The sequence below is a fragment of the Myotis lucifugus genome, unplaced genomic scaffold, assembly GCF_000147115.1.
Source record: "Myotis lucifugus unplaced genomic scaffold, Myoluc2.0 scaffold_103, whole genome shotgun sequence".
Lineage (NCBI taxonomy): Eukaryota > Metazoa > Chordata > Mammalia > Chiroptera > Vespertilionidae > Myotis > Myotis lucifugus.
Genome location: NW_005871151.1, coordinates 2,937,722 through 2,962,083, shown reverse-complemented (window position 1 = coordinate 2,962,083; position 24,362 = coordinate 2,937,722). Strand labels below are relative to the sequence as shown.

At 41.1% G+C, this 24,362-nt stretch overlaps 1 protein-coding gene and 1 long non-coding RNA gene across 13 annotated transcripts in view; one reads left to right on the top strand and one right to left on the bottom strand.

Annotated features, from left to right (window-relative positions):
- RIC8B (RIC8 guanine nucleotide exchange factor B) overlaps positions 1–23,139 on the top strand; it is a 107,735-nt gene extending 84,596 nt beyond the window's left edge. The window contains exons 9-12 of one of the 7 annotated variants that reach the window (XR_002830213.1): positions 7,047–7,166; positions 15,485–15,661; positions 17,166–17,267; positions 21,325–21,448. Coding sequence is in view for 4 of the 7 variants with exons in the window: in XM_006092726.3 (XP_006092788.1) it covers positions 7,047–7,166; positions 21,325–21,436 (232 nt within the window). In the remaining 3 variants the exon portion in view is untranslated. Of the gene's footprint in view, positions 1–7,046; positions 7,167–9,040; positions 9,253–12,295; positions 12,414–15,484; positions 15,662–17,165; positions 17,268–21,324 lie in introns of those variants that run through there. The other 6 variants (XR_002830212.1, XM_006092726.3, XM_023757241.1 and 3 more) reach the window with 6 other exon arrangements.
- LOC102428078 overlaps positions 1–24,362 on the bottom strand; it is a 78,635-nt gene that overhangs the window by 3,377 nt on the left and 50,896 nt on the right. For 5 of the 6 annotated variants that reach the window (XR_002830214.1, XR_002830215.1, XR_002830218.1 and 2 more), the window contains one exon: positions 7,802–7,969. The exons of the other annotated variant lie outside the window; for it this stretch is intronic. This is a non-coding gene — a long non-coding RNA (uncharacterized LOC102428078). Of the gene's footprint in view, positions 1–7,801; positions 7,970–24,362 lie in introns of those variants that run through there. 6 annotated transcript variants of the gene reach the window in all.

The window sequence follows — 24,362 nt, the reverse complement described above, 5'->3', positions numbered from 1 at the left end:
GATCACATTCAGAAGCTTAAAATCATTGTACTAAACTGCTCGGGTATTGCCTTTTTGACTATATTTCTCTCAGCAGTAACTCTGTCAGCATCTGTATTGACAGCAGTCACCAACCGGTGGTCCGCGGACCATTGGTGGTCCGTGAGGTCCGAAAGGTTGGTGACCGCTGCTCTAGAAGGTCAGAATTGAGAATAAAATCATTGCTGCTTCTGCATTACACTGGGTTCTGTAAGTTTACCAGCCTTTGTGATATTTGCAACCCCACTAGTTTTGTACTTTCATAACTGAATTCTCTATTTTTTATTTTATTTTTGTGTTATAATTTGGGGAAATGGCCAGCAAGAGGTCAGTTGTGTTAGATAACTACAGTGTTGTTCCACATTTCATTTCCTATAGATTTACAACCATAGTTTCTGTATCCTTTATAATAAAGGGTATCAGTCTTAATTCAAAACACTCAACATAGGAAACACTTAGAAAGCACTATAATTTAAAAAGACATTTTGGAGTTTTTTTTAATTGCCTAGATGCAATATGGTATCTATTTATATATATACATATATGTATCCAGTATGTTTATTTGTATGGTTGCTACACGATAGATACTTAGTAAATATTTGGTAAACAGTGAAAGAGTGACAACACACACCCTAGTTCTTTGCACTGCTAATGGACTGCAAAAACTTGGATTAAGATGTTTCATAATTTACCATCTTGTTTATTGTAGAATCACTGTTCTATTTTTATGGTAATTCCCAAACTACTTGAGACATTTTCAGCCATTAACTGATCTATCTGAAATTATCTATAGGAAATTGCTCAAAATACGTAATTGTTGCATGGCTTCTTTAGTTAATGAAGATTGCACAGGCCACTCTCGGGTGATGATGTAACTGAATAGAGTAAGCTTACTACATCATCCAAGGCCTTCTGGCTTGCTTATTTCTTAGCAAGTGGCTCACTTATGCTAATAATAATAGCTGGTATTTATTGAGTGTCTAATATGTGCAGGTACTGTTCTAAGAACTTTCTAATATCATCTCATTTAACCTTCATATTAACCCTTTGGGATAGAGTTCTCCCCAGTTTACAGAAGAGGACACTAAAGCTCAGTGATGTCAAGTACTTGTGTAGAGCACATAGTTCCTGAGTGATCAGGTGGCCTGACTCCAGAGCTTATGGGGGTTTTTGGGGGGCGGGGCAAGGGAGGGTTTGAGGTAGGCAAAGCAAGTTTTATTGTGCTCTTCACTGTGCCTTCTTATTTGAGGGGTAAAATATACATGATATAAAATTCACCATTTTAGGAACCATAATAGGTGAAATCATATACAATATTTATCCTTTTTTGACTGGCTAATTTCACTTAGAATAATGTCTTTAAGATTCATCTATATTATAGCATGTGTCAAAATTTCCATCCTTCTTAAGGCTGAATGACATTCCATTGTATGTCCCACATTTTATTTAACCATTCTTCTGTCAGTGAAGACTTGAATTGTGTCCACCTTTTGGCTATTGTGAATAATGCTGCTGTGAAATGGGTGTACACATATCTGTTCAAGTCCCAGCTTTCAGTTCATATATATACTAGAGGCCCAGCACACGGTTGAAATCGCGCAAGGAGGTGCTCCGCCTCCTGCTGTGCGAGGAGGCACCCCGCGGTGGGCCGGGACCTGTGCCTGATTCGTGCAGCGCTGGCCGACGCGGGAGTCAGGCCGGACGGCGCCGCGGGAGGCTGGGTCAGCGCCATGGGGGGCCAGGACCCACGCCTGACTCGCAGCATCCCCCAGCCCCCCTGCCTGTGTCCACTCCGGTGCCGCCCTGTCTCTGTCTCCATCTCCGCTCTGGGCCTCACCTGCGCTCGCAACCTCCTCCTGTCCAGTCGTGACCCGTTACAGCATCCCAGCCTAATTTGCATATTACCTCTTTATATATCTATAATAATAAAAGCACAATATGCTAATCAGACAGCCAAATGACCTTCTGGACATCTTTCTGGACGAAGTCGTGGTGGTGGGGGCCGAGGCAGAGGTGGTTAGGGGCTATCAGGCAGGCAAGCAAGCAGCTAAGGACAATCAGGCAGGCAGGCAGAGTGGTTAGGGGCGATCCCACAAGCAGGTGAGCAGTTAGGGGCAATCAGGCAGGCAGGTGAGTGGTTAGGGGTGATCAAGCAGGCAGAGTGGTTAGGGGCAATCAGACAGGCAGGCAGGCAGGGGAGCGGTTAGGAGCCAGCGGTCCAGATTGCGAGAGGGTGCAGGCCCAGCTGAGGGATCTGCCCCCCTAACCCCCTCCTGTGCACAAATTTTGTGCACCGGACTTCTAGTATAGATATAATTGATCAGCTGCCTCCTGTACGCCCCCCCCCCCTCCCGCCCTTACTGGGGATCGAGCCTACAACCTGGGCATGTGTCCTTGACCGGAATCGAACCCAGGACTCTTCAGTCTGCAGGCTGACGCTCTATCTGCTGAGCCAAACCAGCGAGGATCCAGCTTTCACTTCTTTTGGATATATACCCAGAAGCAGAATTGCTGGATCAATGTTTATGTAGTTCTATGTTTAAATTTTTGAGGAACCGCCATATCATTGACATATCTTACTGTCTCACCTTTTCCAAGTCTTTACTCAGATATCTTAGTGAAGCCCGTTCTGTACACTTAATAAAAACTGCAGCACACATACCGTCACCCCTCCAAGTCACACTTCCTCACATTGCTCGTTTTCATAGCACTTCTAACATACCATACAGTTTACTTATGATGTCGGTTTTCCCCATTGGAAGGTAAGCTCCAGGAGAGAAGAGGCTTTTTTTGTGCCTGTTTTTGTCCATTGAGATGTCCCCAGAATAGCCTGGCACACAGTAGGCACTCAGGGGATTTTTGTTGAATAAATTTGTTGTTTGATTTGTTGAATAAATTTTTGAGTCAGTCAGCCTCTCTCGGCATTGGGATACCAAATGATTGAGGTGGCTGCCCTCATCAAGCCCAACTTGCAGTTGGGGAGTGGGAGCCGGGGAATGGAACTCAAGAACATCAGGATATGGTAAAGTTCCACTCTGCTCTTTGTTGTTTTGTGGGGACAAATATTCTGGGGAGTTTTTCCTGGGAAAACATTTGTAGCTTCATTGGCAGATAATGTCTCCTTTCCTACCCCTCCTGTCCCCTCCCTTTTTAGTCTGGGTTCACCAATGCCTTTTCCTAAAACCCCGATTCTTCCTAGAGGTTGCAGATTATAAGCCCATAGGTTAGATTTAGCCCACAGGTAGGTTCTGCTTGACTTCCCCATGTTGCGTTGGTAATTTGGGTTTTGTGTTTCCTGGTTTTTTTTTTAACTTTACATAGTACTGCTTAAAATTATTACTTGCAAGAATTTAGAATTCAGATATTTCATGTGAAAATCTGGATTTTCAGCTCCTTTTTAAAAAGGGGAAGTTTCTAATAACATTCTTGCATTGCAATGGAGTTGGTGCAGCATAAGTTCCCTTGGTTTGACAGCGTATCCTTTTTGTTCATCTTACCTGCCTGGCTCTGTAGGGGTTGAGCTTTATAGCCCATTCTTCAGGCAGAATGCTTTCGGTAAAATTTAATCCACACTTTTTAGAGACTGAAGTTAACTTTCATGTAGCTCAGGGAATTTTTAATGGGTCTTTTTTGCTAAGTGACCTAGTGCTATTGATGACCAAATGTAACAACAATTTTAAGAAAAAGCAAAAGTCTTGAAATATATTTCAGCTTTTATGCATATGTTTATTTCCTCATACTTTTTAGTATGTCTTAATAATTTCATCTCCAGGCCCATATAGCTGTGGTCAGTTCATATAAGGGCCTAATATAATAAAAAATTCTCAATGAAATACCACAGATAAGAATTTAGATACTGCTTGTCATCTAATTGGAAGACAAACAATCATAGGATTAGAGTGCTGGGAAGAGGAAGGAAGAAAGCAGAAAAAGGGGGGGGGAATCATAGTAAATATAAAATTACCCAATAAAATATCCACCAAAATTAGTGTACTTTAAGTATCTTAAGACTCAGCGTCTTGGAACAAAATAAAACGAACCCCAGGATTTCATAGGGTTAAGATCCTGAAACTGAAAGCTAAGTCTCATACTCTACTGTTTAAGGTTATAAAGGTGGCAAGTGTTTACTCAACTGAAAATAACCTATTTTATGAAAACTGACATCATTGTTGTGGTGACTATTATTTGTTTTCTATTCTTCTCTGGGTAAGGAAACTACATGCCACTAGTGTGAAGTGGGGAGCAAGAGAGGAGACAGTGTCCCAGTCTGCCTCCTGCCCCCAGCACACTGCCCTGTTTCCCTTAAGAGGTGGCCTAGCTCCTGTTGTTTTCTGTGGTATTGTTTACATTGTTCTGAGTACGGGGCGGTGTGGGGTGTTTTTGTGAAGGAAAAAATGAAACCTGAGTCCCTGGAGTGACTTTGGGGGGATTGGAATGTTTTACTCCATGGGTAAAGGATGGTAAGTTCCTACTCCATAAAAATTAACTTCTAGCTACTGCTTTTGTGTTCAGTGAGCAAAGGATTTTGTGACTTTAGTACCTAATTTCAGAGCAAGCCATTAAATCATTTTAGCAGCAGAGAACTTGAGGTCAGCTTACGGAAAACAGACATCATTTCCATTAAGCCTTTAAAGAACCAAGAAAAGAATCCAATGTGCTCTGACCCAGGAATGCATGTCCTGACCTTTGTGTGCTGTGGTGTCCACAATACCACAGAGCTCACCAGTGTGTCCCCCTGACACACTTCTCCCTGCGGCACACGACGGCTTGTATAATGCCATCATATTCTGCAACAGTCTGTGGACCTGGTTTTTAAAATCACCCCTCCATAGGCCTTGATGAGAGAAGCCTTCACTCAGGAGCCAAGATGAGCAGATGCAGTTAATATATCTACTACCTTCCCTTATACTTTGTTCTAAGAACTGATTTCCTTTGTTTGCTTGGGAAGTGGTATGAGCTTACAATAAGTACTTTTACTTATCATTTATAAGACTAGTTGTTTTTCTGAGTTAACAGGAAGCAGTAGAGAAACCAGTAAAAACATGTCTCGTTGTTATATGCCTAAGCAAATAATAGATGGGTGATGGAATTACATTTTCATTGTGGCATCTGGATACCTCTTAAGAACTCTGTAGTTTTCAGAATCCTTGTCTGGGTCCTCTTTATTCTCAATTTTTGGGAAAAATGATGACCCCATTCAGTGTTTTTGTTAATGGCCACTTAACTAGAGGACTTTTTCTCTTCCTTTATTAGCACCTGAAAAAAAAAGGAGAGGCAGTAATAGTGCATTATGAGTGTCTGAAGTAGGCACTCTAGCCCAGTGGTTCTTAACTCATTGTGTATCAGAATTACCTGGAAAACTTAAAAACATATATACATATATAAGTATATGTGTATGTATATGTACACGTACGCACATGCGTGCGCACGCACACACACAAAGATTTAGTTCTCTTTAAAGTTTCCCAAGTGATTCTAATGTACAGCCAAGACTAAAAATCACTGGCAAGCCTGTGGGTTTCAGACTGTTTACCCTGAGCACCAGGGTTCCTTAAGAGTGCAGACAAATAGAGGAGGCTCTTGGCCATCGCTATCTCCTCTGCCTGAGCAGTTCCAACTTTTGTCTACTTTACATATTGGCCCTCTACCTAGGGTTTCATTTGTTAAATAAGAAGCAGGGGATGGTTTCCACTGCTTTGAAGGAAAAAAGATTTTTTTAACCACAGCTCTAGACATAGGTCTTATGCAAGAATGGCAAAACAGATGTTTTAGATCCAGTTTTTGAGGATGATGAGCACTGAATTCTTTCACAAGAATCTGCATGTCATGTAGCCTCTGAGGAATTCAGCAAAAGAAAAGGAAATCTGGTAATAGTACCTGTGGCCTAACCTTACTCCAAATGAGAAAGCCCAGGTCAGTAAAGTTAACTTGCCCAATTGGAAACTCGCCACCAGAGAACCTAATTGATTACAATGTCCTTGTTTTGGCCCTCGTGATTTTTTTCTATTTAGACCACTTTCTAACCTCCAGTTTATTCCAGTCCCAGCGCTCCACATTGCTTATACTTGACCAGTTCACTCACTTGCTTATCCTGAAGGCCTGGTCCCTGAACGCATTTGTGTTTGTAGACCCTACAAAGCAATTTATTAGCAATTTGCTGTTTGCAGGGATATTTAATTTGATCATTAAGAGCAAACCATCTGTACTTGGCTGGTACAAAATGCTATAATTTCTTGTCCTTTTCTCCAGAAACATATTTAACTTACAGATATTTAGCAGCCATTGGAAGAATTATCTTTTATTTCACTTTCTTAAAAAAAATAATGTGGCTTTTATCTAAGAGGATAGCTTGTTTGGTATTAGAACTTCGTACATAGTTTATGGAACGTATTCATTCTAAGTACTTTATTAAATCTATTTCCAGAAAACCAGATGGTATACCTGTCTCTTGGTAGGCTACATTTCATTCCTTTTTTTTTTTATCTAGGTCAGATCAAATCTAATTAAAATTGTTCTTCTGCTTTATCTTTTATTATTTAAACACTCATTGCCTTCTGTGGTCTCACTAATGGACTAATTTCCTGAGATTATAAATTGGCATGCTTTCATTTTCAGATTCCAGCCTATCATCATTTTTCCAGTTTTTTTGATATATTTGTTTTATGCTGTATCACAAAATGAATTTCTCCCTCTCTTAAATCATTTGTCCCCTTATAATTAATGAAGAAAGTATGCATCCAAGGATATTTACCCTAAATACCCAATCAAATTTTATATTTTTAAAAAGCAGCCGGGCCTTATTTTTTTTAAGTTGGCAAGTTAGTTTTACTTTTTGAAAAACAATAGTTAATACTAGGAAAGTAATTTTTTAAAAAAATTCCTAGAGCAGTTCTATATCATAAAATTCTATTATTGCCAATTTTTTGGCAACTATACTCTTTCTTATTATAACTTACAACTTGGACCAGCAAAGTATAGAAAGAGCATAATTTTAAAACATACAGCATAACTTTTTTTTCTTTTTGTAGCATTAATCTTATCACTGGTCATTTAGAGGAACCAATGCCAAACCTTATAGATGAAATGACAGAAGAACAAAAAGAATATGAAGCCATGAAACTTGTCAACATGCTTGATAAACTTTCCAGGTATTGTATTCCCATCCATTTTTTGCTTGGTTTCTACAAATGTTCTATTCTTTGTCTCTCTCGCTGAGAGTTACCATAGAGCAGCAGCTCTGGAAATTCATGCTGATTGGCACAGGGTGGCCCCGGCAGCAGCAGTTAGTACTCTTGGCTCCTGCGTTCCCTACCTGTGCCTCTGGATATGCACTCTTAAACAGTCCAACTCTCCAAGGTGGGACAGTAACTGCTAGGTCGCTGTGACATTTAACCAACTAACCTCCCTGTCTTCAAAAAGATGCTGAGTTAGGTTCAGTCATTTTGCCGCTTCTTGTATTTTTTGTTTTAGTCTGTTTTGGTTTTTGTTTAAAATCATGATGCTTTTTTTTTTCTTTTTTGATGAAACCAAGAATTCTAAATTGTCATGTACCCAACAGGAAAAAGTGAAAAGGAATAGCTCAAATGAAGGCTTTTCTGAAAGCAGGTGTTTGTATTAATTAGGGGCTCTAAAAACAATCTCCCCTTCCCTTCTTGCTCCACATCTCCTTCTCCTCCAAAAATAGTCAGTTTGGAAAATAATTAAATCAAATATATACTAATCAGCAACTAGTTGTCCTGGAGGAATTATTAGAAAATATTAATTCCTTTCACACTTGCCTGAATCGCTCTGTTTTCCAGTCATGCATTGAGTCCCTTTCTCCTTTAAGCCATCTTGAGTGAGTGCTTCTGTGTGTCAATGGCAGCTGTCACTTAAAGGTGAATTTCTTCTGTTCATCTCCTTTTTCACAACTATGTGAAGAACAGTATCCCTCAGCCAAGAGAAGCAGCAACTGGAATAGGAAAGCCAATCATTAAAGGAAAAGGTGTAACAAAGAGGGCAGAGGCTTAGAGCACAGGAGGAGGCTTGGAGTAGAAATGTTTGAAAACATGGAGAGTGTGACAAGTGTGGGTGGGTATTCAGACCCTCTGCCGAGTCTGAGCTTCTTTCAGATGATGCTGGCAGTGTGGTACAAGTTATTTAGAAGTAAGTAGTTTCATCACCTGCAAACCTAGTGGAACTTCCAGCTAGTCTTTTTAAACTCTCATCTTTTCCCAGGGTTAGAATTTACAGTCACTGGCAATGCTTACAGTCTTCAAAAGACATTGTCATCTATTTGCAGATGACATTCTCCATACTTTTGATAGAATAGTCAAATATAAGATACGATATGGCAAACCTATAGGAGGCACAATAACAAGTTTGGAATGAATATATAAAAATAGGATTTGTGCTTAGCTGTTTCCAAAAGGACCTGATGAAACACAGTGGTCTAATAGTCCCCCTGGTAGGAGGAGGAAGTGTTAACAGGACCGAGTGGAGCACATTAGTATGTTAGGACATACTAACAGTAAACCATTCAATTACATAAATATCATGTTCATAAATTATTTTAATAACATGAGTTCTTAAAAGATAACACAGATGCTAGTCAACTGGCCCATATATCCAGGATGAGTAAGCTCCAAGCTAGGAAAGTGGGAGATGGGAGATAGAACTGCCTAAGACAACACAGTGTAATTCAGGTACTTACTGAAAGAGACAAGAGGCATCCCTAATATAAATTCACCTTTATAGGTAACCCTATAGTAGCGACAAAAACAGTGCCAGGTCCTTCTTGTAATCTCAGGGAAATTCACATATTCTAGACCAGCCGTGGGCAAACTACGGCCCGGATCCGGCCCGTTTGAAATGAATAAAACTAAAAAAAAAAAAGACCGTACCCTTTTATGTAATGATGTTTACTTTGAATTTATATTAGTTCACACAAACACTCCATCCATGCTTTTGTTCCGGCCCTCCGGTCCAGTTTAAGAACCCATTGTGGCCCTCGAGTCAAAAAGTTTGCCCACCCCTGTTCTAGACGCTGCCAACAAATCAGTGCACAAATGTCAAGTCTGAAATAACCAAGCTTCCACCTGATTTAAACTATGCTGCAAAGAAGATATGTACTCACCCAGCAATACCCAGCAGATAGATGCCCAACTCAACCTGAAGGTGACACTGATTTTTGCACTTACAAAGCAGAGCAAATAGGTCTTGTTGGCACTGATTTTGCTATTGAAAAATTGAAGCTAAAGGCAACTTTGAGAGTCGTCGTAAATGACAGACTTTGCATGACGTGTGGTGGGTTTTTTACATTGTTTGCCTTTCTGTGCTTTCTAACATTTGCTCTCACTAATAACAGTCAATGACAAAGCTGTGTGGAGATCAGCAGTGGGCATTCCAAAGCAGGAATGCAAAGAATGAAGCCATTCTTTATGCATCTTACATGTTTGTCTTAAGTTTCTTCTCTCTTCTCACTGTTACTGGTTTTGGTTTTGGTATTTTTTTGTTTGTTTGTTTTTTTGAGGTAAACAAGAAGCCGTAAGCCAAAGTAGACTAAATGCAGTACAAGTCAAGGAACATTTATTAATGTTAGCAAGGCATTGTGCTAGGAAGATGAGGGAGATTGGTGAACATGACAAGCTCTGCCTCTGGAAAGCTCACATTCTAGTGAAGGAAATCTATTCTAGAAGAAAATAATGACAAAATAAGGTCTGTGTTGAACTGTAAGCACCCAGGAAAAGGAGCAGTTCATTCTGTCTGGATTGTTTCACAGGAAAGGTAGCATTTGTGCTGATCCTTAAAGTGTAAGAGGCATTTAATAGACAGGTGGAGAAATGACCATTCATTCGGGGTGGAGGGAAACTTACTCTGGTTAAAATAAATCTTTGGTATTCACATACTACATCTTTCTTCTAAAGAGCTCAGGTTGTTTTATCATTACTTGATTAATATATTTTCAAATTTATCATTGGGGGAAGCAAGTCCCAAAGAATTTCCCCAAACATTTCCAAACTAATGTCTGGTGATAATCCATTTCCTTTAACAGTTTACAAAACATTTCACATGCGTTCTCTTTCTAGCTTCATAATAAAGTGAGGCTAGGAACTCCATTTTCCAGAACTCAAGACTTTTGCTTTGTCTGCTGTGCTACTGTGTCTGTCTGTGAGAGTCAGTGTTGGCCAGAATACTTCCTGGTCATTTTCTTCAGCATTGTCCTGCTGGTCAGCTCCCTCAACTGTCCTCCAAGGATGTCCTGCATCCCACCAAGTCTTCATTGCACTAAAAGTGTACTGTAGCTTCATCTGATTAACTTTCCTTCTCAGAAATGGAATCATTCTCTCCTGGGCCTGAATTGAAAGGCACGTGAGTCAAGGATAGGGTTGGAGGTGATGTGGCCAATGAATGGACACTAGACACTTCCTTTTTTCCATCCATAGGAGAGCAGATGTGAAGGACCTGCACCAGGATGGTGGTTAGCAACAGTGGCCCGTGCCAAAGCACTTACCAAAGTGCTGACTAAGGTTGGTCATGCCAAATACTGTTACTGAGCCTGGTGTAGGGTATAGATGATATTCACTTCCAAAACTGTAAAACCACCAATGCAAAAATTAAAATTACATTTCCATTTGCCTCCATGCTGGACATAGCTACTGCCTCGAGGAGCTCACCATCCTAGCAGCTTTATCTTACCTAGATTTCCAAGGACTCTGGAGAGATTAGTGCTCAAACATTTTCTCCCCATTGAATACCAACTGACTTAGTAGTATTCCAAGTGGTTTGTTTGTTTTTAAGTAAAAGGATTGTATTTGGAACAGATGTAGATAAGGGGGTTGGCAGTGGACCTGGGGGTCTTAAGAGTTTGAGAATAATCTGAGCCCTATTAATCCCATCATGTCTAGCTAGTACAGTGCCTTGTATCCTGTGGTTTCCCCAGTGTGTGAGAAAATAACACAGCTGATCCCCAAATCGAAGGTCAGTTTTCTGTTCTATAAAATAGCCTATATGGTTTACAACTATAAAGTATACTTTTGGCAGTTTATTTCTTGGCCAAATGTCATAAAATTCAGAACCTGAAAAGAATTCTATAAAGGTTTGGCCCATGACTAGCTAATTTAAATATCAGGCTTCATAATTTATTTTATATAGAAATAAAATTATAATATTTATCAAACATAAACATTCAGGCTTGAGGCATGAGATTAGAGAAAGCTTCATTTGACAGTTTTAATGTGAGAGCAGAGGTGAAAGGGGGATGAAACTTGCCTGCCTCTCCACCTCCTCTTTCTTTCTCTGAATTGGAAAAAGAATAAGCCTGCAATTTAAGCAGGAGATTAGAATGGGGATTGTGTGTGGTTAAGCAAGTCCAGTGTAGCTAATACAATTGCATTCACCTTAGCTACAGCACACAACTCGTATATAATAATGCAGCCTCCTCCAAAAAGGAGAGAGAGGATTGATTGGCTTAAGCTTAAACTAACCAAGGGAAATAATATTTCAAGTTTGTTTTGACTTTTCTAATCCCCTCTAGTTCCTTAGTTGGAACCAGGACTGATGAATCTTACACCCCACCCTTACCCCATTACTTTTTAACAAGGTCCATTGCCTTTTCGCTTAGATATTCTATCAAAATCATCTAAAGTTTACATGTATATAAATAAATAATAATTGTTTTCCCATTTCTTCCTTGTCTTATCTAATACTTTTTTATTCATTCATTTATTTATTGCCAATCATTGTGTAGTATTTGGGACATGGCGTTCTTAATAAATGCAGGTACCAAATGTGGAATAGTTCCTTTTAATCCAAAGATTATTTTTAAACTTACTAAAGTTGGGATAAGTGCTTTATGACTGAAAAGTAATAAATATGTAATTTTTTTCTTGTAAATAAGTTATTTTTCTCTGCTTACAAAAGTAACAACTGTGATTACACCCACCTTTTTGATGAGTTAGTCAAGGAAATGCTTTTCAGGTATACTTCAGAAATGTGGGCCAATCTTTAAAGCATTGTGAGATCTATTGTAGGAACTAAAGTATAAAGTTTTAATTGTTTACATCAGAAAATCCTTTAGCTCTCCTCTGTCCAAGTGGTAACCATCAGCCATAAATGACTGTTGAACACTTGAAATATGGTTAGTCTGAATTGGGATGTCCTATAAGTTTTAAATACTCAGACTTTCAAAGACTCAGTACAACAAGAATTAAAATATCTCATTTGTTTAATATAGATTTTACATTGATATTTTATGATATACTAAAAGTAATTTATCTATCTTTTCTTACTTTTTCAGTGTGTCTACCAGAGCATTTAAGATGACATATTTGGCTTACGTTTTGTAGCTTACATTATATTTTCATTAGACAGCACTGTTTCACATCATTAACATACACCCTGAGGTTGCTTGGAAGTCCAATTAAGGGAACTGGGATCCAGTTAAATTAATGTACTTTTAAAGTGGGAGGTGAGGATTAATTTGAGAAATTTGATATTGTATGTTGCTAGGGTATAGACAACTCTGAAGGAGGATGTCATGCTACCTTTGTCTTGCCTGTTGGTAGTCATTGTCCTTTAACTCTAATAGGAATGACTACTTTGAGCTCTTGTTTAAGCACTAGCTGAAATGGCTTTTGACTTTCTGCTCTCTTAGTTACCCTCCTTGTTTAACTTTTAAGTCTTTCTATTTGGGAAGAACACATAACTTCTATTTCTTCTGCTTTATTCAGTAGTGTCATTTGGCATACTGACCTCTTATTATTTATTTTGTTAATTTGGACAATAGGATAGAAAAATTCTGTAAAGAAATTACCAAGAAATAATAAAGAACACCTTTATTTAAGGAAAAAAAACTGGAGTTTATTCTTCTAGCACTATCCCTAACCTCATTCTCTGTATTTTAACCATGCTGCTTACTGTGAGGTGGGTAGCAAATTTTTAGAAGCTTTGCATGTGGTCTTCTAACAGAATTGAGAACAATAATAATAGACTAATATTTATATAGTGCTTTAAAGTTTTTAAAAAGTGCTTCAATATATATTATCTCCATTGATCATTGAAACAGCCCGGTGACTTAGGTAGGGAAAGGTGTTTTACTGAAGAGTAAGTGGGACCAATGTTTATATGACTGACCCAAGGCCCGGCATCTGGTTAATGACATAGGCAGGACTCAATTCTTAGTCTTCAGACTCTAGATCATGTTATCTTGAAAATTACCAACACCTCTTAAAAATTTGTCAGTCTGATTATTTTTAATAAAACATTCTAAATTTTAAACAAGCACAAAGCATAAAAACAGATGGTAAGCATATTTTCTTGAGAAGAGACTTTAGGTTTGGAGGGCATATATTCCTACTCTTTCATTCCATCATTGATTTGAGCTCTTTTCAAATACCAGGTTAGGAGCTAAATAAATAGCCTATGCTTAAAAAAAATAAAACAAAACAAACACACAGCTTTATATAGAGGAAACCAGTAAAACTCCTGTGAGTCTATAGTAACATAAGGTGTCTTTTTAAAAAAATAAGGTCTCAGTTTTGAAAAGAGAATGATTTTAGGTATTCTAACAAATTCTTATACTTAGTATGATCACATTAAACAAACTTAACTTTAAAAAGGCTTCCCTTTGCGACTGTTTAGGCAACTCCCAATTGCCTTCACAAAATGGAAGGATGTGGGATGGACAGTATGCCATTTGTCTTGGGAGTGATATTTTTATGCTACATGTTTAACCTTCCCAATTGTACCCATTCCCAAAGCATGATAGTGAGGGCTGAAGGAAGGGCCTCAGACTAATTTTTAAAAGATGCAGCCTGAATACCTAGAATTTGCTGTGGAAAAGCCATCCTATACCTCCTACCTACTGGGTTAGTGGCTTAGTGAAAAACCAGTATAACCAGGCAGCCCTGGGAAGCCATTAGATGAAAAATATAAGGAGAGATGAAGGATCAGAGTCCAAAGGACACTTTCACAGTATGTAACTGAACATGTTAATTAGGGCCAGAGGTTGTAATGTTATTTCTGTGAGGGAAAAAAAGGTTAAAATCACTTTTAAGAATGTCCCAAGTTACTGGGAAACCCACTGTACTTCAGTGAACTGGGGACTATTGTAGAGATGCTGAAATCTTGAAACAAGATGCACTCTGAGAGTTGGAATTGTAGCAAAGATTACAGAGCTGCTTTCTCCAGGCCATCACAGGCTCCATTCTTGCAAGGCATTTTTGGAAAAGCTCTGTGTTAATTAAAAGGCTTTCTTATATACCAATTTCTCATCCTATCTCTCAAATGTGAAAAGGAATTAAATATGAAATGGCTAATTTAAAATGTCAGGGTTCTTTTTTCCAAGCCAACCTTGCATTAAGAGCAGGAATCCCTGGGCCAAAGAAATGGTTCCCAATTATCCCATCCTGGGTTTTGTTATACATTGTACAGAAGTCAACAAAACAAGTATGTAACAGAACCTGCCTAAATAACAGCCACCCTCATTAAAAACAGAGAATTAATCAGGGGATGATTGAAGGAAGCAATGCCTCATAGGTTCCCCCCTTTTCTTCCTTTCTAATCATAGAACAAAATATGTTACATAAAAGGATAGAAACTATTATGCAGTACTCAATTAGAGGGAGGTGAATAGGTCTCTAACATGCTGTTTTATCAAAAGAGCAGACCGGTGTTTGCATGACTGTTGTTTCATTACAGACCCTGTCATTAATTCCATGTGTCAATACTGCCCTGTAGTACACAGAGCAGACAAGAAAGAAGAGCCCTTGAAAACAAGGGAATGATTTTTGAGTCGTTATCAAGCTAAGTGGCAAGCGGGAAGCTGAAACTCGTATAGGTAAATTCGAAGGGACTCTTGGGAGATCTGCAAGTGGGAAACAAGAATGCATTTTACCAACTGCTTAATTATGTCCTGTTTTTCAACAAGTACACTTGAATTGAATGCTTTGTTTGTATTGCACAAAACATGTGCTGTGGGCAAGAGTATTCTCTTGCTTCCAGGTCAAGTAAGATGTTTTATACACATACACATCTGGCCTCTTCTATAACGTGCTATTGGGTATGTTAGCATCTGAGCCCCAATATTGCACTGTCATTTCTGGGGGAAAGAGTTACATAGGAACCAGAAGCCCTAAAAGGTGCAATCTTCTCTAAGGTTCTGTGAAGTTTATATAAGCCCAGGCATCCCAGAGGACCATTCTTACAGGGAAATAGTGGAGCAGAGATATGTTAAAGTATATCTGAAGAAAGAGAAACATACCAGAAAATTTTAAATATGGTATAAGTTCCATAATCTCCCACCCCTAACTCTTTAAGAAAGTATTTTTTGGTTTCCATGAGCAGTCCCAAGGGTTAGGCTGGGGCAAAATAGGGTTTCCTTTCTTGGACGTGCTTTATCTGTGTCCTTGTGCCTGGCCAAACCCTTATAGATTATGGTTCCTTATCGTTTAGTAAGATCAAATTTCTAAATGATGTTTCGTTCCAGTTGAACATTCTTGGAGGCTTATCTCTTCCCTGGCCAGATGCCTGATCAGATGAGAAGCCCGCCATGATACTGTCACAGTGCCTAGAATGGGCTCTTTATCCAGTAGACATCACTGTACTTTTTGATGATAACGAGGGCAGTCTTAACTTGTGTTAAGGCCTGTGTATAGCATTGAAGGTAAGTATGAAGGAGTTGTTGCTATGTGACTATCTTAATCCTGATGCACATTTCAATATACAGTATCTGTGTTTAACCACGATGTACATATATCTGACACCCTTAGATGGGACCTTCATAATTTAGGACCAGTGATTCTTCATGAGATAGCCTGTTTATTGAGGGCCATGATTGAGTTTAGATCCTTCCTTGTAACCGTTGCCATTGCTTTGACTTACTTTGTAATCATTCTAATCATCCGCTGATAGTTTTGCAGAAAGGATTTCTGGTTTTGGTGTATGTCAGTGACAACTAGGTGGGATGCTGTGTTTGACTGTTAGGCTTAGAATACATTAAAACAAAGGCTTAGCAGTATTGAGTTTTAGTGTCTTAAAAACCTAGCAGTTTTTTTAAATAGATCAAAATTTTATTTAGTAGCCTAATATTTAGACTCTTAGCTTAGGATCTGGGGGATCATCTTGTCCAACCCCTTCATTTTATAGATGAGGAAACTCAAGCCCAGAGAAGGAAATGACTTGCCCAAGGACACCCAGCAAGTTAGTGGAAGATCTGAGATTAGAATCTAGACCTCCTGGTGCTCCATGTTAGAAGCTGAGTCTACACCATTTAGTGGTTGGGAGCTCCAGGCTGTACGGTACAAAGGGGGCCTGACTTCTGCTGGACGTCATGATGCCTCAGCAGGGAAATAATTACACTTAAAATAATATGAGAATGATTCCTGACAAATGGTTCGCTGTCATTCTCCATTGATGCTGTGACCCATGTATTCTTTCAGTAAGCATGTTGAGCACCTGCTGTGTGCTCCATCCTATACAGATCATATATAGGTATGCAGATCACAGCCAGGTAAGACATGGACTCTGCCCTCAAGTTGCTCACAGTCTACTAGAGAAACCCCTGGAAGGAATTTCCTATAGAATGCTCATAATACCTTTCCTGCCTCTGTGGGTCTTGATGATGAAAGTGAGTCTTCTACCCAGAGATCTAGCTTTTCTCTTGGTTGTGGTTTATTCAGGAGGCCCATAGAACACCTTTCCTTTCTGTGAAAGTGCAAGATGGTATCAACTGCAACAAAATTTAGTTCATACACGCTTATTGAGGATCTGCTATCTGCAAGGCACTGTGCTAGACACAGAGGGATATGAAAATGAAAGCATACAACTTTTTTTATATGTCAGTGATACTATTTCATAGCTTTCAGACTTTGTAAGGAGAATTTTTTTAATGAAAAATTTCTTTAACGTAAGGCCCTTGAAATAGAAGACAAAAATACCTCTGTACTGTAATCCAGACTTGTCAGCCTAGGATTTCGTAGTCTCCTTTGAGATTCTCTTTCATACCCTGTATCTGTTTTGAGCTTTTTTAAAATTTACCTCAGCCAACCCAGCCTGTTTGCCAATCCCTGCACACAACTAACTCTTGTTTCTGTGCCTTTGCTTGACTAATTCTTCTGCTTCTGGGATGCCTTCCTCCCCATGATCCATATTCATCACTGCCATTACAGTCTGGCCCTGCGTCTATCACCTGCAAGGAGCCTGTGACCAGCCTCCCCATCTCCTGTGTCCCTCCCACGTGTACATATGATTGGTGGAGCAACATGTCCGTGGTATTCATTAATGCCTCCCATTCTCTGTCCATATATCTTGCTGATCTAGATACAACAGAGCTGATAAAATGAAACAGTCTAGTATAACCAGGTCATGTATCAGACCTTTTAGGAGTGAGTCCCTGGATCAAAGATTTCATTTTGCTATTTGGGGGCTGTTAGTTGTATGACAGAGAGGAAGAATATTAGAAATATTAAGATGGAGGTTTGAAGAGTAAACCCGAGAGCTATAAGAAAAAACAGTCACATATCTGTCTGTAAGTGACCCTCTCTCTTTGTCCTTTGAACAGATTTGAGTTGCAATAGGGTGTGTTGTGGACCAACCACCAGGCGAGGGCAAGGAGGGCTCTGCCTGTTACTCTCTCGAGCTTGTGGATCTGCTGTTCTGTAATTCTTTTACTATCGTTTAATGTGCGTGTGTGTTCTCTTCTGAACTGGCTGAAAGCTTCTTGAGGACAGGGACCATGTCTTTTATTTGCTTCTGCACATTCTTCTCCCACTTAATTCCCAGAGTGCCCTAATGAGGGTGGGGAAACTTTCCGTAAGCACGTGACAGGAAATGCCACTGTGGGTTCCAACGACAGTCCAGCCATTGCACCTCGCACTTTAGGTGTATAATGACCTTTTGCCCTCATGACAATTCAGTGAGGTGGGTATTCATATCCCAATTCTACATACAAGGAAGTGGAAGTTCAGAGAGTTCAAGGTCATATTGCTAGTGAGCGGTGGATCCAGGATTAGAACCTCGGCTGTCTGACTCTAAACCTATATGTGCCTTTCATTATACCACAGTAACACGAATACTTAGGACTCCTTTACAGTTCATGGGAGTCTTTCATTTGAGCTGTAGTTATTACTACTACCACTATTAGTACTATTAATGCTACTACTCACATCCTCACTAGGAAGTAGTTAGAGCTAGCATCTTCATCATTCCCATTCCACAGATGGGGAAACAGACTCAGAGACTTGCCCATCGTCACACAACTGGTAAGTGGAAGAGTTGGGACTTCAAACAGACCTCCTGGCTCCAGATCCTTTTTGTTCCACTCTATCACGTTGCTGCCTTAATTCATTTGCATGAATACATGATTGCGTGGCCAGTGACCACGGACACTTCTCCCACAGAAGTGTTAAGTCCAAGCGTCACATGGAGCCATTTGGAAAAGAAAATAACGCATCCCCCCGGGCGCTCCCACGGTAGTGGAGGTTGAGACAGAGAGCCCAAAAAAAAGTGCTTGGGAAGAATAGTTCGCCAGTAGGAATTAAAATATGGGGCTTTATTCTGTACGTGAATTACTGGCCATAAAACTATTGAATTGTTCTTAATTATTTCCATTGTAAAATTGGATTAAGGAGTAGGGATGAAACTGATGGCCTTGATTTAAACATACTCCTCCCGGGCTTGAACAAGAAAGCTGCTCCCCTGTACAGTTGGTAGCTAGCCCAGCATCATCAAGGGCACGCAGGAGAGTGTGAGGGGTGATGTATGTCCACCAGCAATTCTTCACGATCGTGTTAAAATTTTTCCCGTCTCATCTACTTCCACCTACTCCTGCCTTTACCCCACCCCTCCTTACTGTACCCTCAAGTCCACCAACCTCCTCAGACCTTTGAGCTTTCTTATGCCTTAATGTTTCATTCCCAGCAAAGTGTCCCCCTTTTCCTTTTGTATCAGTTATTAGTATATAGTGTCCAATGTCAGAATCCTCCAGCCATGGTTAGAAAACTGTGATAAAAGTATAGATGTGCGTAGTGTGCATCAGTGCTGGAGAGAAGTTTTAATGGAAGCAGATTATTTCGAGCTCTCCACTAAACATTTCCACCCGGTTGTCATGCAAGGACCTCAAGCTCTTCATGTCCTGAAGATGTCAGCGTCTCCCCAGCAGACCTGCTCCATCTGCTGTGTCCTTGCTGCAGGCATGATGTGGCCGTCACATGGTCAGTGAGTGGGAAGCACAGGGACACTCTATTCACCAGCCAGCCCCTGCCCTCACAGTGGGTCACAGGTCTACCTCAGAGACGTAGCCTTGACTTCCCACATCACAGCCATAGTCCAGCTTCCTGTTTCCCTCACACATGGTGATAGTGCATCCTAATGACTTGTCTCTGCCAGTGCCCCTACCGTGTGCCCCACACACACCCTGCCGCCAGAGACCGCTCCCCCGAGACAGCCTGCCTGGGCATTTAGGGCACTTGACCAGTAGATCCCCAGCTACCCTTGCAGCCTTGCCTCCTTCCACTCCTTCACGGACCCTCGCCACTCCCCATACACGGGCCTTTCACAGCTTCAGAGACAGCAAAGAAACCAATGACCCAAAAAGCTCTACAAAGTCACACAAGTAAATGGGACCCTACAGAGCCCTTTACATGCCTCCTGTGCCTGCTGCCGGGCACACGCCTCCCTGGCGTGCCGTCCCAGCTCCCCTGGCAGTGGGGCTGTGCTCCTCGGGAGCCGCCACAGTCCTTCGTCCGTGATTCTCTTACAGCATTTTACCCCGTTAGGTTCTGAGTTACTTTTCATGTATACATTTCACCTGCTCAAGGGGGCAGCTGAGCCGTCTTCCTGTCTCCCGTATGTGACGTAGTTCCTGGCACACAGTGTTGAGCAGACACTGACCGGCTGAAGGAGTGAGCTCCCCAGGGCAGTTAGAGCAGGTCACCAGGTGTGTGTGCCGCAGAGCCGGCCGGGATCCAGGGCCCCTGTGTCCCAGGTCCAACTTGGCCACTAGACATGGGACCTTGGGTAAGTCACTCAGTCTCTTCTTAAAGGAGGGGTTGGACTAAATGATCTCTAAGGCCCCTTCAACTTCAGGTTCTATGATTTTGACCCCATTTCTTGGATCAGGAAACATGTTTCCTACTTTATAATAAATATTCAGGCGCCTCAGCTTAGCCCGTCAGCTATCCACGTTATTGATTCTTCAAACTGACCAGGCTGCTGTCGGCTTACCAGTGGCCACTGAGCCGCTCTCACGCCCCAGGATGTCTCGCTGGGCTTAGCACCATCACCTGGCGTGTGGCTGGGCGCTCCCCGGAGGCGGCCGCCTCTGTGCTGGCCTGAGGGGACGGCAGCAGAGGAGGTTTATTATTTGCCTTCACTCCAAGTCCCACCAACATTACAGCCGCTGCCATGTGGGTTCTTGGTTGTAGACAAGTTTTCAGGGGGCGATGCCCGTTTCCATAACAAACAAGTTTAAGCAGCTCATGTGCCCATTTCAGCCTCCACTCAGAGCACTGTGACCTTCGGGCCAGAGGCAGCAACGTAACAGGTCCATTTGCCATAATCTCCATGTAATAAAATAGGAGCCTCTGAAAAGATTAAATAAATCTTTCCTAATGCTTTTTGATTGGCTTAATCAATAATTAATCATCTTTAGATGGGGCTGTAACTTGTGGAGTAGATATAATTGGATTAGCTGGAAAGGGGCAGTTGGGGAGCTTTGAAGAGATTAAAATGGCTGTCAGAACCGTAATTAAACTGCTACAAACAAAAGCAATGGTGTTTTTATAAAAGGAGAGAGAGAGAGAAGGAAAGAAAAGGGAGGGAGAAAGTTGGGGAAGGCCAACTGATTTGAAATGAATCAAGTACCCGTGTATCACTAGAGATTGGAGAGGCAAAATCAGACCTGACGCCTTTATCCGTGGAGTGAAGTCCACATACGTCAGATTAACCGTATGCCTGACCCACTGCGACAGGTGAGGTTTCAGCAGCTTCAGCTTCACTAAAACAAAACGAATCCACAAAAGGAAAAAAAGTGAATTATTAAAAACAGAAGAGACCTGCTCCTTGTCCTGAGCCATTTAGACCTTGACTTTTCATACCTTTAATTGGCTTAGTAGGTTTGGCCTGTGTGAATGAAGTCTTTTATCTCCCTCTTTTTCTCTCCATGCCCCTTTCATCTTTCCTGTTACAAACACACAGAGAGCTTGAGGAAAAATACTTTGTTTTTTAAAGACTTTTCTCTTTAAAAGGATGTGGATTGGGGCGGGAGGGAGGGGTGTGTGTGTGATGCTGGTGAATACTTTTTTTTCTTTCTTTTATCTCTTTTTCCAGAGAGGAGTTGCTTAAACCAATGGGACTAAAACCTGATGGGACAATAACGCCTTTGGAGGAAGCACTCAGCCAGTACTCTGTCATCGAAGAGACCAGCTCCGACACAGACTAAAGCCATCACCTGCTCAATTCAGTCTTGCTTTTATTGGCATCTTTTCTCTGTAGCTCCAGGGGAATCTTTTTTCTCAAACATTTATGCCCTTGCTTTGGCTAGAAACACATTAACTGGTTTACTCATTGAGAATCCAGCATATTTAAGAGGTGATCCTGTGTTTTTGCGATCCTGAGGCATTCATGCAGAGCTGCAGTTAGATGGAGTTGCGGGGGCTAGCAGCAGAATAACGCCATTTCATCGGGATGGAACCGAAGGACTTCACTGTAACACAGCCCTGGTGGAATCTGGCAGGTCATTTGCCAAGATTCTTAGCAGAAGATTTAGCCGCATCCTTCCTCTCACTTGTGTGAGCTGCCCCTCCTGAATCTCTCCAGCAGACGGAGGCATGCGGGAAGCAGAAAGAGCTGCTAAATAAGGGCTGAGGCAAGTGACTTGTTAGATCAGGACTGACGACATGGAAGCCAAGCAGCTGCTCCATAAACCTCGCCCCACTTTTCATTTCAGTTTTGTATAAATATATAGAAATGCACACACACACACACAGCCCCGGACTTGCAAACTGACTGCACTGAAAGTTTGTATGTCACTTATCTAGAACTTCAGAATACATTTCTCCCTATAAAATGACGGTTTAGTTCGGAGGCAGCTACAATGCCTATTTATTCCCTCACGTACCTGAACACTATACCAGAGAACTGAGCCCCCATCTGTATTGCTGCATGGGGAGCATGCATTCTGAGGTCTAACTCGGGTGCCAAGAACACGTGTCCCAGCAGAGGGAATGGGGACTCCTGAGTCCTGGGAGTTCTTTGTGGCCTCTGCTGGGGCAGGGGGTCAACAGCACCCTTTTGTACATATAGGTCATTCATATGTCACATGTTTCAAATGGGGGCTGTGTGTGTGCTGATGTGTGTGTTCTACCTTTCTACCATATGATCAGTTTAACGGTAACCTTATTTATTTAAAAAAAAAAAGAAACACAAATAGTTATTGTTAAACTGATCAAGGCTGTTTATTTTTACTTTAAAAATTGGTCATATGAAGTAGTAGAAAATGAATCGGTGAGCCTGGTTAATCAGTGGCTAAAGTTGAAAAGGGGTTGGTTTCCTTTTATATATGTATGTATGTTTGTATACATACATATATACACACATAGATAATGTGCTTAACCACTGCCTTTTAAAACTTTAAATTAAATAAAACATTGGGGTTGATTCAATTTAGCCATCTGTGTGTGTTTCTTTACAGATACATGGGGTAAACTATTTCCCAGTTCATGCTTTTTAAAAGTACTTGTACATCTCACTTAAATAGCCTCCTTAAGGATAGGCACATGGGGTGTAAGTAAAAATGTCAGTTATCCAGAAATCACTTCTCTGGCAAAACAAAACAGGAATTGAACTTTTAAATGCCTGTGAGCCTCCACGAGAGATGTCAAAACCTTCCTGCAGTTTGCTCATCGGAGAGAGCCTCAAGAATCTCTACTAAAATTTGCATACATTTCTAAAATGTTTAGTTATCTGGCTTTTAGGCCCACAGAAAAGTCCCACAGGAGGAGTGGGGAGGAAGGGGGCGGAGTGAGAAAGCTCCTTGAGCTGTCACAAATCTGGGAGAGTCTGTTTCCCGAATGACACATATCACAATCTGGCCCATAGACTGATTCTCAAGGATGACCCTGTTTCTTAAAAAAAAAAAAAAAATTCAGAACACTCCATAAAAAAACTAGGGGGAATACAATACATTTTAGGATTTTCATCCAAAACAGTTGGGAGTAGAAGTTCTTGGTGACTAGTTTTAACAACAGTTAAATGAAACTTGGCAATTCATAATTTTAGATTAAGTGAAAAAAAGCTTAGAAAAGAATTTAAGTATTTTTGTTACTTCATTCTACAAATGCATTTTGAAATATTTTTATAATTTCTACAATCTGATAGCTGTGGCATGCGTGTGGGCCTCCCTAAATGAAGACATGTGCAGCGGGGCAGTGTCCGCCGCTTGCCAGGGTCGGGGTTGAGCAGCCTAACCTGAGTTGCATTGCCTTTCAGGTCCCCTGCACTGGGCACTAAGTCTTGGTTGTGAAAAAAGAACTTGCAGGGGGAGAGGTTGACAGTGACCACATCCTGCACGTGGACAGAGAACTGACACCTGTTGTGTGCAGGTTTTCTATGTATGTCTCGTCATGTAACCTCATCACATCCATCTCATACTAGACATCATCTCCAAAGAGCCTGTTACCCAGCTTCCCTGGCCCGACCCCCAAATCTCCTTCCCCTTCAACACACTGCCCACCGGGGTCCACGTTGTGCCTCCTATGACTCTGGAATGCTGGGAGAGTGGTAATTCTCAGGCCATTTTAAGCAATAACTATTTCAGCAGAACCAGAGTCAAGAACTTTCTATGTGAAGAGGTGACTTGGTTGAAGTGAGTGGGAAATTTGTTCGATGCATCGCCAGCAAGGACCTGGAGTCCTTAGGCTGGAGCAGGGCTGCAGGCTTTCAGACCCCTGCCTGCATGCCGGCCTGTGGTGGGGGTGGCAGAACACACAACTCATGGCCCACGGCCGCATCCCTCCTCACCTTTGACACCATATGGAGGAATGTGTCCTAAAATAAGGCACTTGAGCTGCTGCTTTGGAGTAACAATCAACAGACACTTGAGACCCTTTTACATGCCCAGTGGTCCCAGGAGGCGGGCAGGACAGACGTGATCCCTTTATAAACAAGGATGCTGGCTGACAAGTACAAGTACTAAGTATCTCCTGAATACCACGTCAGTCTTGCCACCTCCCAGCACTGGGTGTCACCTGTATCGACTTCCTCCCTGCCCCCATTGTAAAAAGTAATATATGTTCATTGTGCAAAGTTTGAAAAATGCCGGAAATAATTTAAAAAATAATTCACCCCAAATCCCACCACCCTGAGAT